We start from the raw sequence: 15,097 nt of genomic DNA, 5'->3' as shown, positions 1-15,097 counted from the left end.
TCCAGCCGAAGGTGGCAGTCACATGACCCTGCGAGAGGTAAAGGCGTCTCTCTTCTGCGCATGCTCAAGAGTGCTCTATTTCCCCTTGGAGGCTTAAAGCATGTTTTTGTAAACTGAGGATGCAGCTACACTAGGCATGGGCAAACTTGGGCCCTCCAGGTGTTTTGGACTTCAACTCTCATCATTCCTATCAGCCTCAGGCCCTTTCCTTTCCCCCCTCAGCTTAAGCGGCTGAGGGGGAAAAGGAAAGGGCCTGAGGCTGATAGGAATGATGGGAGTTGAAGTCCAAAACACCTGGAGGGCCCAAGTTTACACATGCCTGATCTACACATTAAACTGGGATCTATACTTTGGCCCTCTCCCACAGTGGAGGCTACAAAACTATAACTCCCAGGATCCCATAGCACTCAGCCAGGGAAATCGTCCTTCAAGGGATTTTAACCACCTTGTATGCTCAATCTCTATTTTAATATTAGGAGCCCCCAGTGGCGCAGTGGGCTAAAGCCCTGTGCCGGCAGGACTGAAGACCGACAGGTCGCAGGTTCGAATCTGGAGAGAGGTGGATGAGCTCCCTCTATTAGCTCCAGCTCCTCATGCGGGGACATGAGAGAAGCCTCCCACAAGGTTGATAAAACCTCAAAAATCATCCAGGCGTCCCCTGGGCAACATCCTTGCAGATGGCCAATTCTCTCACAACAGGAGTGGTTGCTCCTGACACAACAACAACAACTATAATAATAATAATAATAATAATAATAATATTTATACGCTAGAGATTTGAATAATAATAAATAAGGTGTTTTTTCTTAAACTGCTGTGATGCACTTTGCCTCTCCATTGCAGATATGAAGGCAGGACAAAAATAGACATATGCCTAACGCCGCTCCATGCAATCATGCCAGCCACATGACCTTGGAGGTGTCTATGGACAACACCGGCTCTTCGGCTTAGAAATGGAGATGAGCACCACACCCCAGCGTCAGACTGACTGGACTTAATGTCAGGGGACAGCCTTTACCTTAACGGTAATAATATAGGTGATGCGATAAGATGATTGGATTGCATATGAAATGTAAATGTAAGTAAAACGTAAATGTATTGTCGAAGGGGCCTGAGGTTGATAGTCAGACTACACAGCCATGTCAGACTACACCGAGAAGCCATTGAAATACACAAGCATGTGGACAATTTCAACAGAAAGGAGGAAATCCTGAAAATGAACAAAATCTGGCTACCAGTATTAAAAAAACTCTAAAATTGCAAAAGCACAACAGAGAGGAAGCAGGCAGAGACATCTAATTACCTCTCAACAAAAGTTTGCTCCAGGCACAGTCAGCCCATTGTATGCTAATCAAGGTGGTCAGTTGAAACATTCACACCTAGCTCCAGCAGAAAAGAGTCCTTTGTCTCACCCTGGTCATTCCACAGATATATAAACCCCTTTTCCTTAGTTCTAACAGACCTCACTACCTCTGAGGATGCTTGCCACAGATGCAGGCGAAACGTCAGGAGAGAATGCCTCTAGACCATGGCCATATAGCCTGAAAAAACCTACAACAACCCAGTAAAACGTAAATATATGTTAAGTAAAATAATAATTTAAAACAACACCCACAATAAAATAAATAAATGAGAAGCTGTGCCTCTCGATCAGAGTCCCTCTATAGGGGAAAAAGGTTGGGAAAAAAATTAAGTGATTTGGGTTGGTATAAGTTTTCTGGGCTGTATGGCCATGTTCCAGAAGCACTCTCTCCTGATGTTTGGCCTACATCTATGGCAGGCATCCTCAGAGGTTATGACCTCACAGCCTCTGAGAATGCCTACCACAGATGCAGGCGAAACGTCAGAAGATAATGCTTCTGGAACATGGCCATACAGCCCAAAAAACTTACAGCAACCCAGTGATTCTGGCCATGAAAGTCTTTGACAACACATAAAAGGATTTTTTGAAGGATGTTGATGTTTAAAATGGGTGCAGAGGCGTTTCTCCTACTCACCTTCCCTTGTTTGCATCCTGAGAAGAGAGAGCCCATTGAAGCCAACGGTGGTTGCAAGGAAGGAAGAGGAAGGCCTTCCCTAACAAAATGTAGGTTTACTAAACAACACAGTGGGCTGTTTGCCACCCACTCACTTTGCTGCTTGTACAGAAAACGCCGCCACGGGCTAGTCTCAAAAGCATCAGAAGTATATATACATATTATTATAAACAACCCGCCCCTCAAAAAACAAACAATGGCACACTTGCAACATCCTAAGTGGCCTAAGAGCTACCCAAATGGTCTTTTAAAAATGGTCTTCCTTGTAGTGACTGACATCCTCTTTTGCCGGTGAAGAGATCTCTTCTTGAAGTCAGGCAGCACCTTTAAAAAGATGGAGAGCCCTTCTTCTGTGCCACAAAACCTTTGATGGAGAAGAGGAGCGGCCAAAAGATGTTGAGTCTGCTCAGCGGACTGGCCGGTAGGGGAAAGCCATGCCGGGTATAAACGTCTGGACCGGATGGGTTGGAAGGGCAGCATGGGCGGGGTATCCCAACGGAGGGGTGTGGATGGAGGGGTAAAAGCCGGGTGGCAGAGAGGTGTGCGCCGGTTGTTGGACTGGACCCGAAATGACCAGCTGCAGGAGGCTGTCAGAGGAAGGAAGGAAGGCAGAGGGATGAGTTCAGCTGCAAGGAAGATGGTGGCTCTAAACCAGGCATAGGAAAACTTCAGCACTCCAGGTGTTTTGGACTTCAACTCCCATAATTCCTAATAGCTGGTAGGCTGTTAGGAATTGTGGAAGTTGAAGTCCAAAACACCCGGAGACCCGAAGTTTGCCCATGCCTGTTTTAAAGCTATCCAACTGCATAGACCTCCAAACCAAAGACTTGGCTTCCAAACCCAAACCCCTCAATGGAGGCAATGTCAACAATTCCAGGAATTTTACTTTAAAAAATCAACCCAAAAAGACTCGGGTTATCTTATCAATGGGAGTATTGCACCTTAACTCTTATATTTTTTTAACAAAGGGAATCATCTCTTTCTCTGAGTAGAATGCTGGAAAAGTCCCAGTAGTGTAATCATTTTATAGCAGTGTGATTGATATATGTATTCTGTTGTATGTATTTTATGTTGATGTGTTTTGACTGAACCCTGCCTCAAAACAGGAGGAGCAGAGGATAACAAATAAAATCATCATCATCTTTATCTCTAAGCCAGCTAAACCTTCCTGTTTCTTCTTCTTCTTCTTCTTCTTCTTCTTCTTCTTCTATTATTATTATTATTATTATTATTATTATTATTATTATTATTATATCATAGGCATTTCTTGGCTAGCTGGACTTCCTCTTCCCCCTCCCCTTCCTCCTCCTCCTTAGATAGGTATCTCTTAACCAGCTAGACCTTCCTGTTTCTATTATTGCTGTTGTGTCATAGGCATCTCTTGGGAAGCTGGACATCCATATTTTTAATTACTATTATTAAATCATCATTATCATCCCAGAAGAACCTAAAAGAAGCAATGACCCCTTCAACTGTATCCAACCTGGCATGGTTTCGGACTCTTACGAATGTCTAGTGGCAGCCAGGGACAGCTAACCCTCTGAGGCTGCATTGCTGCTTTCCCTTCTTCATATAATAACCCTTGACTTATCTACAGGTCATATCAAAATCCATAATTTTGGCCCCCAAAGCTGCCCTTGATTTATACATTAATATATGTGGTAATAATCAACCAAAAGGGGTGGATCTTCAGACACAAGGGGTTAAAGTGTAACTTTGCAATGGATGCCATTAATTTTCAACTTTCTGAAATCCTAGGGATTACTTGATAAGAGAAGAGGGTACTTGGGGTTATTGCTGGTCATAAATTGAATAGGGCCCATCAATATGATCCCACTGCAAAGAAGGCAAATCACATTTCAACTTGTACTAACAGAGCTGTAGTCTGAAACACTGAACATTTCCTTACTTGTTGTGTGGCAGTCTGGAACACACAGTCCTCAGATCCTCTGAAAGCAGGGAGAACAGAATGAACAAGGATGCAGTAACAATAAGGGTGGGGGGCAGCTTTCTATCACTTATATCCTTATAATGATCAAAAGGTTTCTTTTCCCATCCCAGACTATACACAGTGGCCTTTTGGCACAACCCTCCGACCCAAAGACTTAGCTTCCAAAACAATACCCTTCAAGATGGCATCTTGGCACCTTTCCCTGACACAGAGTGCAGCTTTCCTTGCCCCCATTCACTATTCTGTCCACATAGTACCCCATGTTCTTCCCAATGCCTGCCACCTGCTGGCAGGTACCTACCTCTGGTCCAGAGCAAGGCTCCGGAGGCCATGGCCACCTGCAAGGCCTGGGCCAGCCGATCAAGGGCCAGCTCAGTCTCCTTGGAGGCATTGAGGGGGTTAAGTTCATCTGCCAGGCGGCCAATGTCCTCCACCAGTGACACCACATGGTCCAAGGGCACCAGCCCCAGGCGCCCATAGAGATTCTTTTCGGACAGGTGTCCCTGCAGCATCATCAGCACTTGCAGGACGCTGAGGTGCAGCTTGGAGTACAAGGGCTGGCCGTCTCGCTTCTCGGAGCCCTCAGGCGCCTCCTTGGCCAACCCTTTCCCATTGAGGAGGGCACTGGAAGTTGAGGGCTTCTTCCTCTTGTAGGCCAGCGGGGCCTTCACACACCACCGGATCAGGCCACTGAGCGGGGTGAGTTCCAGGAACCCAATGGGGAGGCCGGTTGCGATGGGGGTGTTCAGGAAGGTGATAAGGATCAAGCGGGGGTCCTCAAAGATCCATGAGACTACCATTTCCAACAGGTCTGGAGGCGGCACAAGGTCGTCTGGAAAAGAAAGTGAAGTCATGCTCAAAGCCACAGATATACACATCCTTGACATACAATGCTATTCCTCCTTTGGGTCTGTTTCTTCTGTGTTCTTCCCTACTATTACTATTCTATTCAAAGTTCTCCCCTCCTATTACTACTTTCCAATCAGGAGATTCATCTCACCAGGTTTCGGAGATGTCGTCCTGGTTTAAGAGTTCAAGTTCATCTTGCTTATTTCCCATGCTCTGTGCATTAGACCAGGGCTTCTTAAACTTTTTCCACTTATGACCCCTTCTTGCCCCAGAAATACTTTGTGGCCCTTTTCTAAGTGGTCTTAGGTATATAAGTATATAAAAGATAGGCATAAAAACAAATGTTTACTAATCATAAATCAGCATTTGCAATGTTTGCCAAACAGGCTGATTTTCTGAGTTGCTGTAAGTTTCTCAGGCTGTATGGCCATGTTCCAGAAACATGGCCATGCAGCCCGAGAAACTTACAGTAACCCAGTGATTCCAGCCTTGAAAGCCTTCGGCAATAGGCTTATTTTCCTCTTTATGACTACAGCTAAAGCATCTTCTTCAGAGAAAATGCTGCAAGTTGTTGGTCACAGTTCTATGTAAATGTCTAGACAGAACTCATTTGTCAGAGAAGAGAAATACACAAATTAGAAACTACTGTGGAGAAGGCCCTGCTTCACATTCCCATCAACCCAAAATCTTTAAGCACTGAGAGAAAAAACTCAACCTTTCCCGCAAGAATGTGCATACATCCCTGGATGTATTTCAATGGTTTCAATTCTTCTGCTATCTAGCTTTTTAAAAAGACAGAGCCATCATTTTCAGATTAGGTTTTGCTTCCCTTTTTCCATTTGCTCATAAAAGAAAAATGCAATGCAAGAACACAGTCAAATCACGTAGGATGAAATCTGATCAGTGAGTTCTATAGGCCAAAGCCAACTGAAGACACTTCTGCCTCACTCATGGAATTTAAAAAAACCCCACTCTCTAAACCCAGTGTTGTCTGTTTTCTACCCCTGACATTACCATATACTGAAAATCATATTCTTTCCTGCAAGAATGTGCCTCTCCAAGTAAAGGGAAGAGTTGTACGCACCTGAGGACATGTCGAAGAGCATGGTGACTGCTGTTATGAACTGGCAGCAGAAGCGGGGGCTGGCGCTGAAGATCTGCCTGAGGGTCTGGATGGAGCCTGGCACAGGGCTGCAGTAGTCCTCCACCAAGGCCTGGGCCAGTCGGACACAGAAGACAGCTGGCGTCCGCTGAAAGAGGCACAAACCACCACAATGATACCAATGGTATTTAATTCTGTATTGTCAAAGACTTTCATGGCCAGAATCACTGGAGTGCTGTGTGGTTTCCGGGCTGTATGGCTGTGTTCTTGTAGCACTGCCTCCTAATGTTTCGCCCCATATTTAATTCTGTTTTAATGTTTGTATATTTGTAGATTTTAATGTAAGTCACTCTAAGTCTCCTTGTGGAGAGAAAAAGTGGGGGTATAAATAAATATTATAAATGTAACTATATATATATATAACATATATATATAAAAGAAAAAGTAAAGGTTTCCTCTTGACATGAAGTCTAGTCGTGTCCGACTCTGGGGGGTGGTTTGTTTTCATGTCAGTGGTACTCATCTGCATTTCTAAGCTGAAGAGCCAGTGTTGTCCGTAGACTCCTCCAAGGTCATGTGGCCGGCATGACTGCATGGAGCGCCGTTACCTTCCCACTGAAGCAGTACCTATTGATCTACTCAAATTTGCATGTTTTTGAACTGCTAGTTTGGCAGAAGCTGGGGCAAACAGCAAGAGGTCACTCCACTCAATGGATTCAAACTGCCAACCTTTCATATTTTCTCAGAACCTTCTGATAATTCCTGTTTTTCTATCCTTTACATTTCTATACTTATCAACCGCTTATACACATTTCCTCCTTCCTTTTTCTCTTCCCCCCTTCCCTCTGGGAACAGTTGGACTTCTGCTCTTTGTATTATTTTATTTGTTTGATCATGAAGATTGTCTGATTCAATTCCTTGTATTTTTATTTCCCTTTTACATTGGCTATAAGCCCTTTTCTTCTCGACTCCCAGTTTTCCTTGGGATGTCCATTTGTATATTTAATGCTCCTTTCAGTGATATAATCTTGAAGTATATAATCTGATAAAGATTCATACAATTGTTTAAATTCCCATTTCATTTGCTCTTTCTATCCTAAAGCTACTGTTGCTTGGGTGCTGCTATCATGTATTTTACGATCTCACCCCATTCTTTATTTCCACCTACATTTTACTATTTTCAGAGTAAAAAATGTTTTTTGGTCAAATCTACTTTTATCCCTAATATTTCCTCTATCTTGTTCTTGGTTTTTTAAATAAACTTTTTGTAGTTTTTCACAATCCCACAACAGGGTTGTTGTAGGTTTTTCGGGCTATATGGCCATGTTCTAGAGGTATTCTCTCCTGACGTTTCGCCTGCATCTATGGCAAGCATCCTCAGAGGTAGTGAGGATGCTTGCCATAGATGCAGGCAAAACGTCAGGAGAGAATGCCTCTAGAACATGGCCATATAGCCCGAAAAAACCTCCAACAACCCAGTGATTCCGGCCATGAAAGCCTTCAAAAATACATTAAATCCCACAACATATGGATAAATATGGATAAACAACAACAACAACAACAACCCTTGAGGGCACTCCAGACAGAGAGCTTGGTGTGTACAGAATGCATGCCCCGAAAAGAGAACTTTTTAGGCAGCTCTTGAAAGGGCGGCTGATACATAATCCATGTTATGTATCATGCTTATGTAGGCTTGCATCAACTGCTGTTTCTCACCTGCAGCCACGAAGCCGCACACTCCAAGACAGGTACCCTGCAAATGGCGATCGCCATGGAGACTAGCTTGCCTAAGAGGGCCATCCGGCTATCATCTGCCTTGTTCCCTTGTGGACTGAAGAGCGAGGAGAAGATGATCTGCCGTACTGAGTCCTTGCTCTGCTCCTGGAAATAGTTGCACATAATTTCCAGCAGCTGCAGCTCCTGCAGTGAACTCAGCCTCTGAGAGGAGAGAAGACGAGAGAATCAGTCACTCTCTGGTGTATTGAAAGAAAGTTCCCTAATGCTGCTAGAAGAGTTCCTAATGCTGACTCTCATGTCTGCGCATAAGGCCTCTTGAAGCAGAGCAGGGCCTCATGGTGTTCCCTTCTCAAACAAAAGGATAATAAAGGCATATGAAATACTTTTGAGGAAGAAGAGGGAAGTGACTTCTTTGTGCAGGGAGGAAGGAAGCAAAACACCTTGAGTTACATAAGTCTAGGGAAACAGAGATTAAAACAGACATGCACTACAGCAGAGTTTTCCAATTTGTGTGTTGGGACATAGGAATGTGTTGCATTGAATATGGTCCCCCATTCCCAGACCCACTGGAAGAGGCTCCCGAAGGGCTTCCAGTCTAACCCCCTTCAGACAGACAGGAAGACACAATCAAATCGCTCCCAAGAGATGGCCATCCAGCCTCAGTTCAAAAACCTCCAGAGAGGTTAAATCACTAAGAAAATGGAGTGCTGGTGCTATTCAACTGTAGATTCTGTAACAACTTTTACAATTTGCACAGTTTGTCAACTGGGTTGCAGTGATTACCATTAAAATGGATGCATTTCTAATTAAGTTAAGGAAAGCTGTTGATAATGATGTTTGCGAGGAACCCCTTGGAGTGGCTAGAGAGGAAACTCCACAAAAAACAAATGTAGTGCAAGTGTAAAGGAGAAATTACTAAACTTCATTTAAATGAAAAGATCATATGAAACTTATAAAATGTTATCTATATTGTATGAAACTGTTGTGACAGTTTGGTTTAACTTCCAACTTGCTAGTAAAACCGAATTACTGTCTCAGGAAAGGATGCAAGGCTAAAAAGTGTGTCACCAACAAGAAAAGTTGGGAAAGTTTTGCACTACAGGTTGAATGTAAAGTGTAAAACATTAAAACATCAAAAACAAAGTTGCAGTTTCTCAAGTCACTCCTGACATGACAAAAAAAAAGAGAGATCAAAAACAGTGGGGTTTTTTTAAAGAATTAACATTAAGACTAGAAATTCACAACATTAAAAGCAGAAAGTCTACAGTATGGAGTCAATTTACACGGCTTTATATATGAGCCGCTTCTAGACTCTTTGTGGAGTGAAAAAGTGAGGTATAAATAAACATGATAATAATAATAATAATAATAATAATAATAATAATAATAATAATACTTTGGTCTGGCTGCCTCCTCCGCCGCCGCCGCTGCGCTCCTTGGGGACCTGGAAGACGAATTCCTCCAGGAGCTCAATGGGGCCCTTGTCCACAATGGGCAGCGGGACGCTCTGAAGTTGGCTGCTGAAGTAGATGTCCAGGTGGTAGAGGACCTCCTTGGCTGCGCTCAGGGCATCCCGGCGGAGCAGCGAGTGCCGGATGTCACTCATGGTCCTGATCCTGGAGGAAGAAGAGCAGGAAGAAAAAAGGAATGAGCAGCAGGAGGAGAAGCAGCCACTTTACTCAGCTGCTCCTTCCTCGCATCTCAATCGTGAGATATAGATAAATATAATAACAAACAGGGATGTCCAGCTGGCCAAGAGATACCGATGAAGATGAAGATAATAATAATAACAACACTATGTAACACTTTTTTCCCCCTGGAGTTATAAATGCCAGAGGAAAGTCACAGCTTCACTGAACGCAAACAGGATGGTTGAGCCCATGTCACGAACACAAAGAGAGGCAGGAAATAAATAAATACATTATTGTTGTTGAACTCATGTCTTGAATGTAAGGAGAGGTGAGCAATAAATAAATGAATACATTGTTGTTGTTGCTATTGAGCCCATGCCTTGAATGTAAGGAGAAGCAGGTAATAGATAAATTATTGTTACTGTTATTGAATCCATGTCTTGAACTCAAGAAGAGGCAGATAATAAATAAATAAATACATTATGATTACACTGTATAACACGATTTTTGTTCCTGGGTTGCAAATGTCATTTCCTAATTGGTTCTATAAAAACATGGGAAATGTTTATTAAATTTTGTTTTTGCGGGATATCTTGCAGCATATTTTGTAATAGCAATAATAATAATAATTGTAAGCCATCTTGCGTCCCTCTGGGGAGAAAGGCAGAGTAGAAATAAATTTCATAATAATAATAATAACAACAATAATACAAAAAAAGGCATGTCCAGATGGCCAAGATATGCGAATGATATAATAATAACAACAATAACAACAACAAAATAAGGATGTCCAGATAACCAAGAGATACCTTGATATAATAATAATAAATATATATGTATAATAATACATATTATACATAAAATAAATATGTATAAGTATTAATAATAATCATAAGTATGGATTGTCGATATTGCAATTCCAGATGACAGCAGAATTGACAAGAAGCTACTGGAAAAGGTTACACAATATGAGGATTTAAAGACAAAACTGCAAAGACTCTGGCACAAGCCAGTAAAGGTGGTCCCAGTGGTGATCAGCATACTGGGTGCAGTGCCTAAAGACCTTGGCCAGCACTTGAAAACAACAGGCACTGACAAAATTACCACCTGTCAGCTGCAAAAGGCCATCCTACTGGGATCTGCACGCATTATTCACTGATACATCACATAGTCCTAAACACTTGGGAAGTGTCTGATGCATGATCCAGTACAACAACTAGCATGGTGATCTTATTTGATGTGTACTAATCTTGTTGTGTATCAAATCAAATAATAATAAATAATATAGGAGTGTCCAGCTTGCCAATATATGCCTATGATATAATACCAACTACAACAACAACAAAATAAGGATGTCCAGCTGACCAAGAGATACCACTGATATAACAACAACAACATCAACAATCATTGTAAGTCGGCTTGAAACTCTATGGGGAGAAAGGTGGAACAGAAATAAAGCTAATAATAATAATACAAAAAATAGGGATGTCCAGATGGTCAAGACATGCCTACGATATAACAACAGAGATGTACAGCTGACCAAGAGATACCATTGATATAATAATTATAATCTATATATCTACTAGCCGTCCCCTGCCGCACGTTGCTGTGGCCCAGTTTGTGTATATGTGTTTTGTGTATATATATGTGTGTGTGTATATGTGTGTGTATATGTAGTTTTGTGCATGCATTGTAATCCGGGGATTTCTTTTTTTCTTTTCTTTTTGCTTTTTAAGTCTCTTTCACTGTATTTTTCAGTGCTTTTATGAGTGACGGTCACTCGTTGGCCTGATATGTGTATTGTGTCCAAATTTGGTGTCAATTCCCCCAGTGGTTTTTGAGTTATGTTAATCTTACAAATGAACATTACATTTTTATTTATATAGATGTTGTTGAGTGACATCATAACTCAAGAACCGCTAGACTAATTGCCACCAAATTTGGCCGCAAGACACCTACTAACCCAAGGAGTGACCATCACTCAAAAAAATGGATTTGTCATTTGGGAGTTGTAGTTGCTGGGATTTATAGTACACCTACAATCAAAGAGCACTCTGAACTCCACCAATGATGGAACTGAACCAAATTTGGCACACAGGACTCCCATGAACAACAGAAAACAAGGGTTTGGTGGGCATTGACCTTCAGTTTGGGAGTTGTAGTTCACCTACATCCAGAGAAACTGTGGACTCAGACAACGAAGGATCTGGACCAAAATTGGCACAAATACTCCATATGGCCAAATATGAACACAGACGGAGTTTGGGGAAAATAGACCTTGACATTTGGGAGTTGTAGTTATTGGGATTTATAGTTCACCTACAATCAAAGTGCATTCTGGACGCCACCAATGATAGAATTGGGCCAAACTTTCCACACAGAACAACCATGACCAACATAAGATACTGTGTTTTCTGATGGTCTTCTGAGACCCTTCTGAGACCCCCTCCCAACCCCTCCCCCCAGGGGTCGTGACCCCCAGGTGGAGTAATGCTGCCTTAAGGCCATCCAGTCCAACTATTATTATTATTATTATTATTACTTTATTTGTACCCCGCTAGCATCTCCCGAAGGACTCGATGCGGCTTACATAGGCCGAAGCCTCAAAACACAGTACAACAATACAATACCTAAAGCAAATTAAAACAGTTAAGCAGAATAACAACTCCCTTCACCTGGGCAAGAAAACACAATCAAAGCCCTCCTGACAAAGAGCCATCCAGACATAGATATAGATAGATAGATATGATTCACACACACTCATGACAGATATAATATCATAGATTTGAAAGGGACCCCTAAAGAAGGACAATTATATATTGCATGTCCCAGAGTAGGCAAACTAGACAATCTCTACATTAGTATTGACGAAGAAACAAGAAGAAACACTGCTTACTCACAAGCATCAAGAAATTACATATTTATTATTTATTTATTTATTTCTTGCATTTATTAACCGCCGCTCTCAGCCCTAGGGCGACTCGTGGCGGTGTACAATACAAAAAAGACACTTTATATTAGAAACCAACCCTTTGTGATTGTGCCTATTGTAATTTTATATTGCTATGTTTTCATATGTTTTATGTAATTACGTTGTTGTTGTTTATTGTTTGCATTTTCGGTTTTATTTTATGTAATTGTTGTCTGGGCTTGGCCTCATGTAAGCCGCTCCGAGTCCCCATTGGGGAGATGGTGGCGGGGTATAAATAAAGTTTATTATTATTATTATTAGTCATTACTTTATTTTCCAGATCACCAGACTGGGCCACAGCAACGCCTGGCAGGGGATGGCTAGTAATAATAATAATAATAATATAGGAATGTCCACCTGACTCAGAGCCCTGTCCACACAGCCACAGAAACCAGAATATCAAGGCAGATGATCCACAATATCTCATTTGAACTGTGTGGAAGGGGCCTTAGAGAGATCTATGTTGTCTTCCGTGTATTTATGCGAGGCTGGCTCATCCACACGTGTCAAGCCCTTTGCACGTGTGAATCCATTTCAACCCGCGTGTCAAGCAGCTCCTTTCACTAAGAGCGGCCCATTCTCACGTGCACAGCCCACCCAACCCAGAAAGAGGGACCAACCTGCAAGCCTGGCCCCGCCCACCCTCTGTTCCGTGTCCTTTCCGTGTCAGCCGGCCCTTCTTCTCCCGAGAGCGGCCCATTCACACGTGCGGAGCCGTGGGTCCCGCCGTACACGTGTCGAGGCGGCGGCGCCCATCCCCTTCGAAGGAAACTGAGCGAGTGCGTGACGTCACGAGCCGACCCCCCTACCTCTTCCGCGTCCCGCCACGAGCTGAGTCCCGATGGCGGACGGAGACCCGCGAGGGCCAAAAAGGACGTCCCGGCCGCGGCGGGGCGAGAGCTGCCATTGATTGGCTGCGTCCGCGGATGCGAAACAGCGACACCTATCGGCTGCTCCAGGCAGAAAGAGGCGTGGCTTGATTGAGAGGCGGGGCTTCAGCCTAGGTTCATCGCCTAGGTGCCTCTGAACATGTGCAAAGTGCTTATGTCTCTCCCCTTTCCCCCAATTTATTTTAACCCCCAGGAAGGAAGAATCGCAGGGATGGTTATGATTAATATTAATCATAGTCAAACGTCTATGCATACAAACATGAAATTATTTGCATTGTTTTGGACTACAAAGCCCATCATTCCAGAAACACAGCCATTAGATCAGGCATGGGCAAACTTCAGCCCTCCAGGTGTTTTGGACTTCAACTCCCACAATTCTATGAATGCAAACATGAAATTATTTGCATTGTTTTGGACTACAAAGCCTATCATCCCAGAAATGAAATTATTTGCCTTGTTTTGGACTACAAAGCCCATCATCCCAGAAATACAGCCGTTAGACCAGGCATGGGCAAACTTCGGCCCTCCAGGTGTTTTGCACTTCAACTCCCACAATTCTATGCATGCAAACATGAAATTATTTGCATTGTTTTGGACTACAAAGCCTATCATTCCAGAAACACAGCCATTAGATCAGGCATGGGCAAACTTCGGCCCTCCAAGTGTTTTGGACTTCAACTCCCACAATTCTATGAATGCAAACATGAAATTATTTGCATTGTTTTGGACTACAAAACCCATCATCCCAGAAACACAGTCATTAGATCAGGCATGGGCAAACGTCAGCCCTCCAGGTGTTTTGGACTTCAACTCCCACAATTCTATGCATGCAAACATGAAATTATTTGCCTTGTTTTGGACTACAAAACCCATCATCCCAGAAACACAGCCATTAGATCAGGCATGGGCAAACTTCGGCCCTCCAGGTGTTTTGCACTTCAACTCCCACAATTCTATGCATGCAAACATGAAATTATTTGCATTGTTTTGGACTACAAAGCCCATCATTCCAGAAACACAGCCATTAGATCAGGCATGGGCAAACTTCGGCCCTCCAAGTGTTTTGGACTTCAACTCCCACAATTCTATGCATGCAAACATGAAATTATTTGCATTGTTTTGGACTACAAAACCCATCATCCCAGAAACACAGTCATTAGATCAGGCATGGGCAAACGTCAGCCCTCCAGGTGTTTTGGACTTCAACTCCCACAATTCCTAACAGCCACCTGGAGGGCCAAAGTTTGCTAAAAACATTGATTTACTATAATTGATATTAAAATATACGCAACTCTCGCTTAACTGGAACTGGTGGAGACAAATCAATAAATATACTTCATATAGAAGCACAAAGTGTCTTGTTGTTGTTGTTATATTTATACAATGCTTTATGTCTTACAAAGGGGACTCAATGCAGCTAGACATCAAAGCATTGGGATACAATTTAAAATATATAAATATGGAATCAAAACAGAGCTTTGAGAGCTTTGTGGTCCAGATAATTATAAAAAGTATTTTAAAAAAACATAGTTAAAATCGTCGAAGGCTTTCATGGCCGGAATCACTGGGTTGTTGTAGGTTTTTTCGGGCTATATGGCCATGTTCTAGAGGCATTTTCTCCTGACGTTTAATCATCTAATCACCTCTCAACAAAAGATTGCTCCAGGCACTGTCAGGCAATCAAATGCTAATCAAGGTAGTCAGCTGAAACATTCGCACCTAGCTCCAACAGACAAGAGTCCTTTGTCCCACCCTGGTCATTCTACAGATATATAAACCCCTTTTTCCTAGTTCCAACAGACCTCATTACCTCTGAGGATCCTTGCCATAGATGCAGGTGAAACGTCAGGAGAAAATGCCTCTAGAACATGGCCATATAGCCCAAAAAACCCCCTATAATAACCCATAGTTAAAATCTATTAAACATATT

The 15,097-nt window shown here is 42.7% G+C and overlaps 1 protein-coding gene across 2 annotated transcripts; it reads right to left on the bottom strand.

The window, feature by feature from the left end:
• Positions 1-2,072: 2,072 nt before the first annotated feature.
• Positions 2,073-13,147, bottom strand: INTS15 (integrator complex subunit 15). 2 transcript variants are annotated; one of them, XM_067462103.1, is made up of 7 exons: positions 13,087-13,147; positions 9,072-9,291; positions 7,655-7,876; positions 5,921-6,086; positions 4,289-4,819; positions 3,946-3,985; positions 2,073-2,623 (listed from the first exon to the last, which is right to left on the bottom strand). In XM_067462103.1, the coding sequence occupies exons 2-7, from the start codon at positions 9,279-9,281 to the stop codon at positions 2,443-2,445; spliced, it is 1,350 nt and encodes a 449-aa protein (XP_067318204.1). In that variant the 5' UTR covers positions 9,282-9,291; positions 13,087-13,147; the 3' UTR covers positions 2,073-2,442. The 2 variants fall into 2 exon arrangements, with proteins under 2 accessions (XP_067318204.1, XP_067318205.1); XM_067462104.1 differs by having other exon boundaries at positions 12,898-13,146.
• Between the last annotated feature and the right edge of the window lie 1,950 nt (positions 13,148-15,097).

This window comes from Anolis sagrei, chromosome Y (assembly GCF_037176765.1).
Source record: "Anolis sagrei isolate rAnoSag1 chromosome Y, rAnoSag1.mat, whole genome shotgun sequence".
NCBI classification, from domain to species: Eukaryota; Metazoa; Chordata; class Lepidosauria; order Squamata; family Dactyloidae; genus Anolis; species Anolis sagrei.
Note: the sequence above shows the minus strand (reverse complement) of the source record. Positions and strands in the feature narration are given on the sequence as shown.

Excerpts from the sequence above, each read along its gene's own strand:
- INTS15 (XM_067462104.1), bottom strand. The coding sequence starts at position 12,977 with ATGGGCCGCTCTCGGGAGAAGAAGGGCCGGCTGACACGGAAAGGACAC. Across the intron at positions 9,292-12,897 it reads GGGCGGGGCCAGGCTTGCAG|GATCAGGACCATGAGTGACA; the intron begins GTTGGTCCCTCT and ends TTCTTCCTCCAG. Across the intron at positions 6,087-7,654 it reads GTGCGGCTTCGTGGCTGCAG|CGGACGCCAGCTGTCTTCTG; the intron begins GTGAGAAACAGC and ends TGCCTCTTTCAG.